Here is a 14,333-nt window from a genome sequence, read left to right as displayed (position 1 = left end):
GATCAAGAGAAAAAGTCCAAAAATATATACATACAATTTTCACTGCTTGTATTGTGGACAAGGTACTGGCCACAGAAGACACGGGAGGGAGTGGCCCTGGCAATGTGGGTCTGGGTCCTCTCCCACCTACAGAAAAGCTTGTCCTACTGTAACCTTCTCTCCTCAGCAAAGAGCCAAGGAAAACATTTTTGACTTTTCCTTGGAGCCAGATGTGGAGCTTCTAATTTCTATCTCTTCTCTAGATATCTGCTCTTCTCATTTCTCTGTCTTCATATCCATGTTTACTTCTTTATATTTATCTCTGTCACTCCAGCTTTTGTCTTGCCTTCTGTTGACCTAGTCGTCTTTCAAATGTTTTACGTCCATTTCTGATCCTGTTGCTTTCCTTTCAGATCTGAGACCTTATCTAAATTTCCTCAGTCTCCAATTTATACTGATTACTGATAATAACAACAATATAATAAATCAAAAGAGCAATACTGGTTCTGCTTTATATAGTAGTTTAGAGTTAACCAATTTTTAAAACATCTGTTATCTCTTAAGGGTTTTCATAGTCCAACTTGACAACTCAGTGAAAGTTGGGCATTTTTACCTCCAATTTCCAAATGAGGAAATTGAAGCCCAGATTAAATGGCTTGACTCAGGTTCCCACAACAGGAAGAGAAAAGAAAGAATTGGGACTCACCTCAGATCTTGTGTCACAGGACCATTGCTTCTCTTATAACTATAGGATTCCGGCCAAAGTATATTTATCACCCATGCCTGGTGAGCTAGCACTGAAATGAGCCAGTTTGCTGGAGTTTGGAAAGAAGCAGAAGACTGCTTTCTGTCTAGAAACCACAACAAGAGCCTGTCCTTCTCTTACAGAATAATAGTATTGTGGGCTCATCTCTGGAGTTAAAGTCTTCTTTAAAGTCAAATGTGGCTTTACACATGAAATACATTAGTGTGGTGAGCTTTTATTTTACAAAGTTTTTATCACTGGACTATATCAGATGATTAAAGAAAATAATGATCATTTTATAGGCAACTTTTCCTAAGGACGTCTATTTCGCAAAGCACATACCCCTCGCAGCATCTGGATTTGACTTTAAACACTCCGAAGAATGGGAAAGACATCTGGTAACTGTTGAAAATGTTCACACATTGTCCATTTAGCCACTTCCTTGATTTTTAAGGAAGAGGAGGTACAAACATCCTAAAGGGCCCTCCAGATGGGAGAAAGACCTGGCATGTTCCTGTGGTGCTGATTTTAAGCCTTCAAGGGGACGAGGTGAAAAGCCTCACCCCCTTGCAAAGGAATCAGGAAGTCTGCGGTGCACATACTCAGGGACCTCTCTGTGGCCACTTCCTCAGACACTGCCTGTGCCCACTGCTGTCTGAACAGAGCACACAATGGATTTCTTGCCATAGGGCTGGCCACTGGGGATCTGCAAGAGTCGGTTCTCTGATGAATTCAGTATCTACTCTCAGCACCCGGCCCCTGCCTTCTCCTCCCCTTGCGACCACATAGCAGGCGTGCTATGTGAGAGGGCATCGCGTTTCTGGAAATGGAAAGAAGGGAATGACAGACCTATTTTGAGGGAAACAACAAATAACCGGAGAAAGCATGAAGTTGAAGCTTCCACTAAAACATATGGGGAACAATCTGTGAACAATGTTTCTCAAATGAGATGTGTATTAGATGCCCTGCTCTCATTTCTTCCTCTTTTCAATAATAATAGTCTAAATAATCCCACATCTTTTTCCCTCCAGTTGGAATCATAACCAAATACCTTGTTTCTCTTTATCTTTCATACTCCAATGGCCAGCACTAATGTTATCTTTGTTAGGTGCAGTCTTCAGCCAGGCATTAGCCTTAAGGGGTTTATATATTATACTAGCCCATTTAACCTGACAACAATCCTAGCATGTAGCTTTTGTTAGTTATTCCCACTTTACATCTGGAGACACTGAAGATACAGATACCCTATTAGTAAGTGGTAGCATTTGGGCTCTTATGCCAGGCATCCTGGCTCCAGTCTGCAGATCTAACTGCTATTCTACTCCTCCATTCCAAAAGAAGAAATCTGATTGAAGGGGTCACTTTTTTTTCACCGATTTGGCTTCTTTTCTTCTAAACCAGAGAACTAGCCAACTGTGATAGCAAAAGGACTGCTTATGTCATTGCAGGAATCCCTGAAACAGACTTGGATTCCGGCTGCAGCACGTACACCATCAGGGCAGACGGAGCCCAGTGCCCGAGCGGCTCGTCTGGAACGAGAGTCGTCTACACGTGTGAGTTCAGCAGCGCCCACGGAGCCAGGGGCAGTGAGAGCATAGACGTAATATTCACCTCTGTGGGTAAGGACTCTTTTCCTAAAGATTTTAGCCATAAATATGTCACATCCTAAATGATGTAAGCCATAATCTAAATGAAGCCAGCCCCTCATCTAGGAATACCTATGAGGACAACAAAATAGGATTTCCCAGGGAGTGGGAGAGTGGTTGGGACAAATCACACAATGGGAGAGAGGAGAGGATTTCTCACTCTGCCGTTTTAATTCAGGTAGAGTCTTTTTGCAGCAGCAGCAGCAGCATTTTCTAAAAAATATATTTTTGTTGACACATCTTCACACACACACAGTCCATACATGGTGTGCAATCAGTGGCTCAGTATCACATAGTTGTGTTTTCATCATCAGGTGGAGTCAGAAATCGATATGTGTGGGAAATGGGGGCTGTGAAGAAGGTACAGTTTACATTGGATTGTTAAGGCAGAGGGTGAACTGGGAATTGGAGTTTCACACTCAAGCTAGTCCTATTTAATAGTTGAATTTATAATATCAGCAATGTCTCTAATTCTTTCCCTTTTTCTCCCATAATCCCATTCTTTCTCTTAAGTTTCAACTGCCTACTTAACTTCCCCGCTGCCCTCACCTCCTTCCACCAGCTCTCCGCTCTCATTTCACCTATTCTAGAGATAACGCTGCAGAGAGTTTCAATAATCTGATAGATTGTGGTTATTTTACACTGGAACAGTGTTTTCCTTATCTTTCAATTACTGCACCTCTCATATCATAAAATACTATAACTGCATCCCTCGCTGCAAAAATGGGGCAGTCACACTTGTTTTTCCACACGTCTGACAGAAAAGAATTATTTAGATAAACTATCAGACCACCCCTGAACAATTGGAGAAAGGACTATTATAAACAACAGTTATTATTGTTCATCTTTTCTGTTACTGTGACTTACAAAGTGTCTTTATGAAGTTCATGATTAGGTTTATCTGGAGAAAAGTATTGCCCTGAAAGTGCTCATAGGTATTTGGGGCAATTTGCAGTTTTCTAAAGTGAGAGCAGTTATTCACTCCAACTTCTAACTCTGGGAGTTGTGTTGATCGTGTGAGCTTTTGGCTTTTGCTGACAGCCACGGGTCCAGTGGCTTGGGCCTCATCTGAGAATCAAGAGAACTGGGTTCTTGGTTTCCTGGGCCTCTTCCTGTCCTCTCTTAGAAACAGCTAACCCTTTAGAGAGCCCATTTCAAGATCCCTACAGCTACTGAGGGCAAGACTGGGAACACATTTGACCAGGCTTGAGTGATTTGGGGGCTGTATATGAACATTTAAATATAAACTTCTAAAGGGTATTAGAGAAAGCCATGTGTTTTGTTTGTTTTCTTTCTTCTTTTTTTTTTTGGATCATGATTAAGAATAATATTTTACACTGATTGGAAAAGCAATTAGTGGGCTCAAGCATGAAGCTATTCACCTGCTGAGGACAGAAGTGAATGACATTTTGAAATGTCTAATATGTAAAAGACATGTTCCAAGAGAAGTGGATAGATAGAGCCAGAGCTAAATGTTCATATAAGCTTTTATCTGTGCAAGGGTCGTTAACAGGTGAAATGCATTAATTCCTCATGAGCCTAAGAGGAATTTCTAATCCCAGTTTGCCTGAGACTGTTCAGCTATAATTATTTGGGCAATAAACTATATGATCCCCCTCCTTTGAGTATCCATCTGGAAAATCTTTTCCTCACTCAGAAGTCACCTATTCAGCACTGATGGTGTACCGGCACTGTGCTAAGTGTTAGGGATGCAGAGACTCAGAAAATAGTCCCACCTTTTCATAAGCTCACATTTTTATAGAGGAGAGATTTGGAAAGAGTGAAGTTAAAACACAACATACAATGTAGTCTCATGAAAGAGTCCTTTAGAAAAATTGACAATGAAGTTGCTATGAGAACTGAGCCATTGATTCTACCTCGAGGTGTCACAAAGGAGACTGGAGGGGAACTTGGGTTAAGTCAACACCCCTAAGTTTGCAACCTTTTGCCCTGCTGATCATCAGGAGATAATTCCAGCCACAAAAGGGAAGTGCCCGAATTCCTAAGGCATGTGATGGAAATGAGTACAGTTCAGAGCACCACCGGAAACAGCCTAGAAACAAGTAAAGCCCAGGAACAGCAAGGTACCAATCTCGCGTTGACAGAAGTAGAGTCAGGACGGTCGCTCTTCTTTTCTGTCTTTATCTTAAATTTCACTCGTGTGTCAGTGTCACCAGAAAGACTAAACGTTGGACTTGTTGGTTTTGTTTTGTCTGTTTTATTTGCATTCTTTTCAGCCAATGTAACAATAACTCCGGACCCAATTTCTGTTTCTGAGGGACAAAACTTTTCTATAAAATGCATCAGTGATGTGAGTAACTTTGATGAGGTATACTGGAACACTTCGGCCGGAATTAAAATACATCAAAGGTTTTATACCACGAGGAGGCATCCTGATGGAGCAGAATCAGTACTTACGGTTAGGACCTCGAGCAGGGAGTGGAATGGTGAGTGAAAGGCCAAATACCATCCTGCACTGTCCAGACCCCCTGAAAATATGCAGTCATACTGACCGGCCCTGGAGGACCTGCCCTGAAACTGACCTGTGTATAGCATAACTTATGCCATCACATTTAATGCATCCGTGCTTTGGGGGACGATGCTATTACTTCCATTTCACAGATAAGGAGGCCGAGGCCCAGAGAGAATAATGAATACACTTAATTACCCAACTTAAATTGCACAGCCAGGATAGGAACTGTGTGTCTCTGACTTCAGGGCCCAGGCTTTTGCCATTAAGTTACAGGGATTTTTAATTTTTTTTTTTTTTACAAAAAGGCCAGACTCTTGAGAGTGTTTCACCTAACTATGGTATAAAAACATTAGACAAACATTTCATATGCCCTGTTTCAAAGAAAGGAATATTTTTATTTCTATTTACCTCTATACATTGTTCGTGTTGGAAGGAAATCTAAGTTTTTGAACACAGAGGGAATTTGCTAGAAAGAATTCCCACAATAATAGCTCACATTTATTGAGCACTTACTATGTGAAAGGCACAATACTAAGTTTTAAAATGTATTAATTAATTTCATACAATAAACCTTGAGAATGGTACTATTATTGTCCCCATTTTACAGATCAGAAAATGAAACTGAGGCCCAGTAAAGTTAAATAATTTCATCAATATTATATATCTGGGCACAGAACCAGGGTATAAATTCATTGTCTGGCTCCAATCACCAGCTCTTAACCTTACTGCATTTATTTAATATAAGGTTAATCAATCCAGATCCTGTGAGTCCCATATCCCCTTTATTTTTTTAATATAAGTCCTAGGTAACATTACAAAAATAGCTAGTTATTGTTTGGGCTGGACTTGGCAGTGTACAATTAGAGAATGGGAGTATTTTTCTCCCACACTGAGTTCAAACCCATTCTGTCCCATCACTCTTTCCTTCTAGTGGGCAATAACCCAGGAAGAGCCCATAGCTTTCACAACCACGTTAAACTATTAGAACAGTCCTACACTCAGGTACAGAAAACCTATTCTGATCTAAATCTGCTATACTTTCAATTTATAGCCAATTTAACTCCTCCTCCCTCCCCAGTATGGAGGAAAGGAGTTGGAAAGAAGTTTCTTTTCTCTCCTTGTTCCACTTCATTCCCCACTAGTTAGCTTCTGCTTCTGGTTCCTCCAGGGTTGGGGCAAAGAGAAGGAATGCAAAGACAAACTAAAGGTCTCACTTAACTGTAGGTGTCATTATAATCCTGCTGTAATGTCTCAGTGGCAGTTATTCAAATGGTAGCTGGTCCTCTGCTAGGTCCTGGAATATTGTCAGAAATAATAAAGTATTTTCAAGAAGCTCAAACCAAATACCTTCCATAGTGTCCAATCTGACTACAGAACACTGAGTGTTTAGGCTTCTCCCATGGCAACCCTCTCTTTTCTCTCTAGCAAGGTCTGCCAGCCTCTCCTCCTTAGACCCTTCTAGATAAGAGTAACTCATCGAACTCCAGGGTCCACAAGACAAGTTCCCCCAAGAACCCTATCTCTCTCACCACACTCCTTTATGGTGCTGGAGTGAGAGGCCCCAGAAACAGAGGAGCCTGCTCACTTAGAGGTGTGTGCGAGGGTGGTTAGAGTGGGATGGGCACCCCAACTCCACAGTACTCCATCAGACCAGTGCACCTCGAAGAAATCCCCACTCCAGCATGCATGAAAATTCCCATTTATTCTCTGGCTGAAGGAAACAGGCTTGGCCTAAGAATCAGGAACTTGGTTTGAGGCTCAGTTCCACGCTTAACAGTTATATGACCTTGGATAAGGCACTTTAATTTTATTCGAAAGTAAGGGAAGATGCACAGCTGGTTCCGTGGTAGAATGTTTGCCTTCCATGCGGGAGACCGGGGTTTGATTCCTGGACCATGCACCCCCCTCCAAAAACAAACAAACAAAAAAAAAAGTAAGGGAATATTTAGGTAGCCATTGGTGAATTCTTTACATTCATAGAGAACCCAAGATGGGAGTCAATCAAGTATTTCATCTTCCAGTGTCCTGGCAGGTGTATTGTCCCCTTAACCAAATTTGACAGGGAAAAACTAAGCTTCTTTTTAACCTTCCCAGAAAATGCCTTTTAACAGTTATTATTTTATTACATTTTAACTTTCCTTCCTTCCATTTAGGAACTTACAACTGTATATTCAGATATAAAAATTCATGCAGAATGGCCACCAAAGATGTCATTGTTCACCCACTGCCTCTGCAGTCAAATATCATGGTTGATCCTTTGGAAGCTGCCATTCCATGCAAAGGTTCCTATAGCCTCCAGTGCTGCATAGAAGAGGATGAAGACTACAAGGTTACTTTTCAAATGGGTTCCTTGTCCTTTCCTGCTGGTAAGAGACCAAGTGCTTAATTGTCTGGCCTTATTATTTCATATATGTGGAATCTAAAAATTTACTCTTAAAATAAGGGGAAAGAAACAGAGGACAGGATGCATCAAAGACAGGACGTATCAGAGCCAAATCCCATGAGCCTTTGTTACCCTCTATTTTGCTATGTGGCTCATTGTTTTGTGGCTAACATCTTGGAAGTTTGCAAAAATGGAATCCATGCTTTTTCGGGGGAGCTGTGGAAGACAGTGTTAAGAAACCTTTATAGGATTTCTACTTCCTGATCATGGCAGACCTGGTATTCTAATAGTGCCTCCCTCCATGCTATAAAATAGCATGCTTTAAATTAGCATAAAATCATTTTAAATGCATAGCTGAATGTCTAAGAAAGTAAAAGAAATAATCAAGGGCCAACAACAGAGGTAAAGAAAAATAGAGAAGTAAGTTTAACCAATACGCAGGCTTTCCTGGGGGCATTTGCCAATATCAGAAACCAAAGATCCTGGGTTTCAAGGCTGAGAATGGCATGCAAGAAAAGTTTTTTCTCCTTAATCTGTAATTGAGGCATTCCTACCCTACCCCACATCATGCCAGGACCCACAAAGGGTTATGTTCACAGGGAAAGAGTTGGCTAAAACAGCAAAATCCTTCAGCTAGAGTTAAGATCTTGGCCACTGCTCTGGGTAGTGGAAAAAAAGTCTCCCTTGGTTTTGGGTTTGACTTTATGTTACATATGTGGTCCAAGAAACTTTAAACTGAAAGTTGAGTAATTAATTTGAAAGAATTTATTGGTAGCATACCCTGGCATCTGGCAAAAACATTGCAGAATGTGCCTTCAATCCAGATCCCTCAGGATTCCCACAGATTAAGGTCAACCAAATATGAGCTCACAACTGCAAAGCTTAAAACACACACCTTCCTGATGATTTTACAGGCTCATTAATTCTTTCAATAACTATTCATTGAGAACCAAATTGATGCAAAGCACTATATTAGGTAGTGAGAGGGAGACAAAAGTGTGGCACATCCATATTACTATCTAGAAGGGTCCATGTCATAAAAGGCAAAGCATGTACAATTAAATATCCAAAATAAGTAATATAGATTGAAAAAACAATAGAAGTTCAAAAAGAGAGAAACTCGTTAAGACTAAGACTGGAGGGTTTAGAGAAGGCTGCATGATTAGGGGACAAGGAATTAATCTAGATATTGAAGTATTCAAACATTACAACATTACGTGTTCAGCATGCATGCATTCAGTGCTGTCTTTATGCCAGACACTGAGCTAGACCCTGAGCGATACAGTGGTAAATAAGAATGAGACTTGCTCTCTCGGGGCTTATGGTCTAGTGGAAGAGACAGCCTATAAAGAGGAAACTATAAACAATGCAGTGAAGGCAGGAAAGGATAAATGCACAGGTAATCATGGGATTTGCAAGGGTAGAGGGATATTTGGGAGGCATTTTGATTGTCAGCAGAATGAGGTAAAGTTTTGGCTAGCATACATGCAAATTTAATCTTACTTCTAAGAGCAGAGGCAAAAAACATATATATAAAACCACATTAAAATGGACTGTGGCACATGTCTGGTAAAATAAAGAGCACCCAGAAATATAAGTTTGGACAGGTTTATCCATACTAGATCATCATAAAAAAGCAGTGTTTTTGATACTCATGTTGTAACCTATTTTTATAATTCTATCTTTAGCAAAAGACGTCAATGGAAAGCAAGTATGCTACAAATACAATTTCATAGCAAACTCTGTTTCTTGGTGTCCAAAAAATGTTGAGATGTTTTGTCATTTTACCAATGTGGCTAATAATTCAGTCCAGAGTCCATCTATGAAGCTTAATCTGGTTCCTGGTAAGAGCATTTAAATTACTTTATAATGTTATAGCCATGAGCAGGCATTTATTTACCCATTCAATCACTCAGTCATGAATTCAATAATTATATGTTGAGCATGTTTAGTGTGGCAGGCCTTGGGCTAAGCATGGGGGATTTAAAAAGAAATAAGTCATATTCCCTGGCTTCAAGCCAGGGTAGATGGACATGATAAAAAAAAAGTAGAGATGTTATGGTGTATAGAAGAGGAGATATAGCTCTGTTGATGACCGGTGAGGAGGAAGTGGTCAAGAAAGCCTTTGCAGATGAAATCATATTTCAGCTGAGTCTAGGATATTAGGAAGTCCACAGGGCAGGTAAAAATGGACAGTACCTTTGTTGGGGTTGACACTTTACTTTGAGGTTTCAGCCAAGGAAGGGTGTCCCCACTGGCAATGTTTTCTGAGACAGGACTACATGGAAAGAATTTATGTGCAAGGAATAGGCAGATATCTTCCCATCCTTTGTGATCCCTGAGCCAATATGTCCCCACACAGTATCTTCAAGGTAAAGGTCATTATCTGTGGGACCATTTCTGTAAGCACCCATGCTGAGGGCAGGCAACGGTGGCTCAGTGGCAGAATTCGTGCTTGCCATGCCAGAGAGCCAGGTTTGATTCCCGGAGCCTGCCCATGCCAAGAAAAAAAAGGACCATGCTGAAGGACCCTTTTAAGCATCAATTATATTTATTTAATATTATTTATTACCATAAATTATCATAAATAAATGATGGTTCTGGGCTCCCACCACTAGCAAATCCTTTCAGTTGTCTTCTCAATACCTAACTTCTGTAGGATCCCGTGGTTAACCCAGCAAGCCCACATGGGTTTATTGTATGACTTGTGGTCATTCTTACATAGGTGTGTAGCTGAGCCTAGGACACCAAACAGGAAGCCATTCAGAGTTCTCTGTCTCGGAGTCACTGTCCCCTGACCTGGCAAGCACAATTCTTCCAGGAAATCTCCAGAGTCACCTCTTTATTATCTCTCCAGCTGAGTCCAGAGCCAACATGTTTTATTCACCTGTCTTTGTTCTCCTCTTTCTTCATACAAAGTCTGACTCCACTTCCTTTTCCCAGTAGAATTTATCTATTTACTTCAAGAGTTTGTATAATGACCAAGATTTCAATTAATGCTAAATTAAAAAGTTGGTGAGGAAGAAATCTGCTCCTTCATCAGAATCAGGTTTTCCTGGACGGAGATCCTGAGACTGCAACAAATGACATTTTTCTTGAGTAAAGGTGAAAAAGAGTCACCTTTAAGGAAAACTAGATTAAAAATAGTTTTGGACTATTTTGGAACATTCCAAAATAGTTCTTGGAATGTTCAGATCATGGGTGCCTGGAAGTGCTACTGCAAATTATGTTTTTGGATTAAGGCTGCACTTCTCAAATTTAGCATATTGCAATCAACCGGGAGTTTAAAAAAAGAAAGAAAAAACCACTGACATCTGGATTCCACCCTCAGAGATTCTTATTTACTTGGCCTGGAGGGAGACTGGGCATTGATAGTTTCAAAAACTCCCTGGACACTTCCCACATGCTAGAGCATCGAGCCCTTCAGGCTTCTGGTGAACTGAATCTTTCTTAACTGCATGGGCACACATTATGCTCTCATCATTTTCTGTGGTTGGGATTTTCCACACAGTAGAAAAGATTCTTAGGGAATGGGTATGGGGATAAGACATAGAGGAGATACATTCTTTTAGGAAAAACAAGCGCAGACTTAGGAAGTCAAGTGTGTGTGGAAAGCAGGAAGGGGCTTGGGAAAGTCAGGTGCAGAATAATGAAATTGGATACCTCAGAAAAGATCACTGAAAGTAAAGAGAAAATTGAATTCAAATATCAAAATTCAGTCTAGGTTTGACCCTATTTCCACTTTCTTTTCTTCTCTTTGTCCTTTGTATTTCCATGTTTCCAATGCAGGGGAGAACATCACATGCCAAGATTCCACAATAGGTGTTGGGGAGCCTGGGAAGGTCATCCAGAAGTTATGCCAGTTCTCAAACATTCCCAGCAGCCCTGGTAACCCCATTGGTGGGGTCATCACTTACAAATGTGAAGGCTCTCAGTGGAAAGTGAAGAGAAATGACTGTATCTCTGCCTCAATAAACAGTCTGCTCCACTTGGCCAAGGTGATCTTTACAATTTTGACTCTGAGCTCTCTGTGAGAAGATCTGTTTGGCTTTTCATATTTCTCAGCACTTTTAGGAAAATGGGCCTTGGGCTGGTTTGTGTTGCTCTGAAAGTTCCTCTCATTTGTTTATTTTCAAAGAAGATGCAATTCTAGAAATGTTTCAAGATGCTTACATATAAATATGGCAGCAATGACGTGTGTCCTGCTCTAGGGCTAGCTGATGCCTTGATTTGGTACATCTTGATACCATATTTCCAGTACCTCCAAGGAGCGGTGGTATTGTCCTTGATCTATTTCTTTCCTTCGAATTATTTTAAGGTCAAGAAAATGGCTTTAATCTTTGCAGAAAGAAGAGCAATATCTAAAATAAGGTTCATCAATGCAAAAAAAAATAATTGGGCATTTATGTTTCTCTAGGATGAGATTTCCTCAATCCTTAGGGCTTACCTATGGTTCTGAAGAAGGAACTATTTTCTCTTACTTAGCATAGAGGTTATGGCTACAAGGCAGGGAAAATACCTATCTATTCATCAAAATAATTAGATGTCATGTCACATCTCTTTTGTTGTTGTTTAGAATCTCCTAAATTTCCATGAGTGGCAATAAGCAAATACTAGTAAGGCAATCAGTAGGGTTATAGCTAACAGTGACATCCTCAGACAAACAGTATCAAATTCTCTTACCACTGGTAGAAAAACTGAGAAAAAAAAAGTGATCTTAATTTGTTTTTTTAATTTAATTATCTTATCTCTCCTCTTCCATCAAATTTAATAAAATTCCAATTTCTTATGTGAAAAGCTTAATTTAGGTGCTATCAAGGAAAAGACTTAAATCAGAGCCTGGCCTCTGATGTCATAGAAAATATACACATTAATTTTGGCAAGGAGAAGTGGGAAGTTTTGCTTGAAAAACTTGGCATTTGAGTTGGACTTTGATCAAGGAGGCATGAGGGATAAAAATTATCATAATTGGAAAAGATGGAAATTATCATTTGAACACAGAGTTGGGTCCTGATCCCAATTCTAGATACTGGAAGCATTTACAATGGATAAAGGACATGTTGGTCTATCCTACTCCATTTGATTTATCCATTCACATGTTTTTACTGAATACGTACTGCATGTTGCCCTCAATGATCTGCACTGAGTTAAGCGTTGGGCATATGAGGAAGATATAAAGAAATATAACATATGGTCCACATTGTTAAGGAACTTATCATTTCAATGAAGAGACAGGGAAATTAAAACCCAAGATGGCACCAGTAGAGATGTCACAGATGTAAAATATGCTAAATAAAAGTACTTTTACATTCAGAGGAAAGAACTCCTCATGGTCCGAAGTCTCATGAGAAGCTCCATGGAGAGCTTAGAACTGGAGCTCATTCTTTAACAAGTAGGAGTTCGATGGAAAACAGAAGTGTGATCATTATAGTGAAGATGTCATGGAATTTATCATCCAAAACAAAACATTTTTTGAGATTAAGAGGGGACACTATTAGCAGTTGCACAAGGAAGCATATTTAAAGCAGAACTATCCCAGGAATACTGGGGTGGGCAGGTATCACCTGATGATCATCAAGGTACGTGACATGAGAGGAAGCAAAATGACGCAAGTGTGTTTCCATGTAGACAGTTTTTGTACTTTAATCTAGTTCCCTAGCAATTTTATCTATTTACATTTTCTTTTCAATTAGTCATTAGGTTGGCATACATTTTACTGTTCCTCTTCTATGTGTGAGGTCTTACTTAATATCCAGTTTTAATAGCAGACATATAGTTTAAGAGATAGTTTATTCCAACAGAACAAAGAACGCTACTGCACATGCATGCCATACTGACAAACAGGCAATGAGTTCAGATAAGAGGATGAGCTACAGTAGCTTGGAAAGACTTCCCAGGCAAAGAAAATTTCATTAGACAAGCAGCTTTTGGAGAGGTGAAGAGATATTCAAGATGGGGAGGACATGAAATGAAAACTGGGAGGTGAGAAAGAGACAGCTATGTTCTGGGGACTCTAAGACTTTTTGGGTAGAATTGCAGGTTCAGAGAGGTGATTGATAAGAGATGCTATTTTAAAGGTATACATCTATTCTTCAAAAAATTTGAATTTCTTAAGTTATCAACCCTGCACTGAGCACCAATTAGGTACTAGGTGTCTGGTGACTCAGGGGTGAGTAAAATACAGTCCCTTCCCAAGGACACAGGCAAAAAAGAGATTGTCCTTTCCTTGTGGACACTGGGAAACTTCTGAATGTTTTTGATTGGGGAATGACATGATAAAATGGCATTTCTGGAATGTTGTTCTAGTGGGTTAGGTGAGGGAGAGACTGGAATACCTAAGAAGCTGAAGTGTATTTCATAGAATTGGCAATGAGAATGAAGATAAAAGGAAACTATGGCTTTGAGAGATTTTGTCATGGGTGGATCAATAGGTTTTGATAACTGGACTGATTAGCAAGTATTTCGTTGTTTGTTTTCCCAGGCTTTGATCAAGAGCCCCTCTCAGGATGAGACTCTCCCTACATACCTTCAGAATCTATCTCTCAGCACAAGCAAGGTGGAACATGAAATCATATCATCTCCCGGGAGCCTGGGAGCTGTCATTGATATCCTTGATTTGCTCTCAACAGTTCCAACCCAAGTGAATTTCAAAATGATGACGGTGAGTTTGTTTAAGCCTTGCAAGAATTTTGGATTTCTTCATTTTCATCCCTTCAGACTTAGCATCAAGAGACATAATTCCTCCCCCTTACACCTTCCTCTCTGTATTTTGCTGAGTAATGTATTGGTGTGGAGAGCAAAGTCACATAGCATGCTCTGTGGGCAGTGGTTTTCAAGATATTGGGGAGTGTTTCCAATATTCATTTTGGAACTATAAGAAGATTTATTCATGAATATCTGCTTTAGTGTCTTCATTAAAATAGAACAAATTTTTATCTGCTCTCAGGAAAGCTAGAAAGAAAGGACTTTCAGGATATGTTTTGAGGTGGGATTCTCCAAGTCTCACACTAAGCATGAGCTTTGAAACAATCGAAGTTCTAGAGGGAAAGAGAATTCAGCCGCAATATCTCAAATGAAGCAGCTTTAATGTAGGGATACTTACACAAG

The 14,333-nt window shown here is 40.0% G+C and overlaps 1 protein-coding gene across 7 annotated transcripts in view; it reads left to right on the top strand.

Annotated features, from left to right (window-relative positions):
- ADGRF5 (adhesion G protein-coupled receptor F5) overlaps positions 1 to 14,333 on the top strand; it is a 101,834-nt gene that overhangs the window by 79,779 nt on the left and 7,722 nt on the right. For 5 of the 7 annotated variants that reach the window (XM_077162002.1, XM_077161998.1, XM_077162001.1 and 2 more), the window contains exons 11-17: positions 2,173 to 2,343; positions 4,335 to 4,454; positions 4,608 to 4,817; positions 6,997 to 7,209; positions 8,915 to 9,070; positions 11,016 to 11,224; positions 13,708 to 13,887. In XM_077162002.1, the coding sequence (XP_077018117.1) occupies positions 2,173 to 2,343; positions 4,335 to 4,454; positions 4,608 to 4,817; positions 6,997 to 7,209; positions 8,915 to 9,070; positions 11,016 to 11,224; positions 13,708 to 13,887 (1,259 nt within the window). The remainder of the gene's footprint in view (positions 1 to 2,172; positions 2,344 to 4,334; positions 4,455 to 4,607; positions 4,818 to 6,996; positions 7,210 to 8,914; positions 9,071 to 11,015; positions 11,225 to 13,707; positions 13,888 to 14,333) is intronic. The other 2 variants (XM_077162004.1, XM_077162003.1) reach the window with 1 other exon arrangement.

The sequence above is a fragment of the Tamandua tetradactyla genome, chromosome 5, assembly GCF_023851605.1.
Source record: "Tamandua tetradactyla isolate mTamTet1 chromosome 5, mTamTet1.pri, whole genome shotgun sequence".
Taxonomy (NCBI): domain Eukaryota; kingdom Metazoa; phylum Chordata; class Mammalia; order Pilosa; family Myrmecophagidae; genus Tamandua; species Tamandua tetradactyla.
This window is presented reverse-complemented; position numbering and strand designations above follow the sequence as displayed.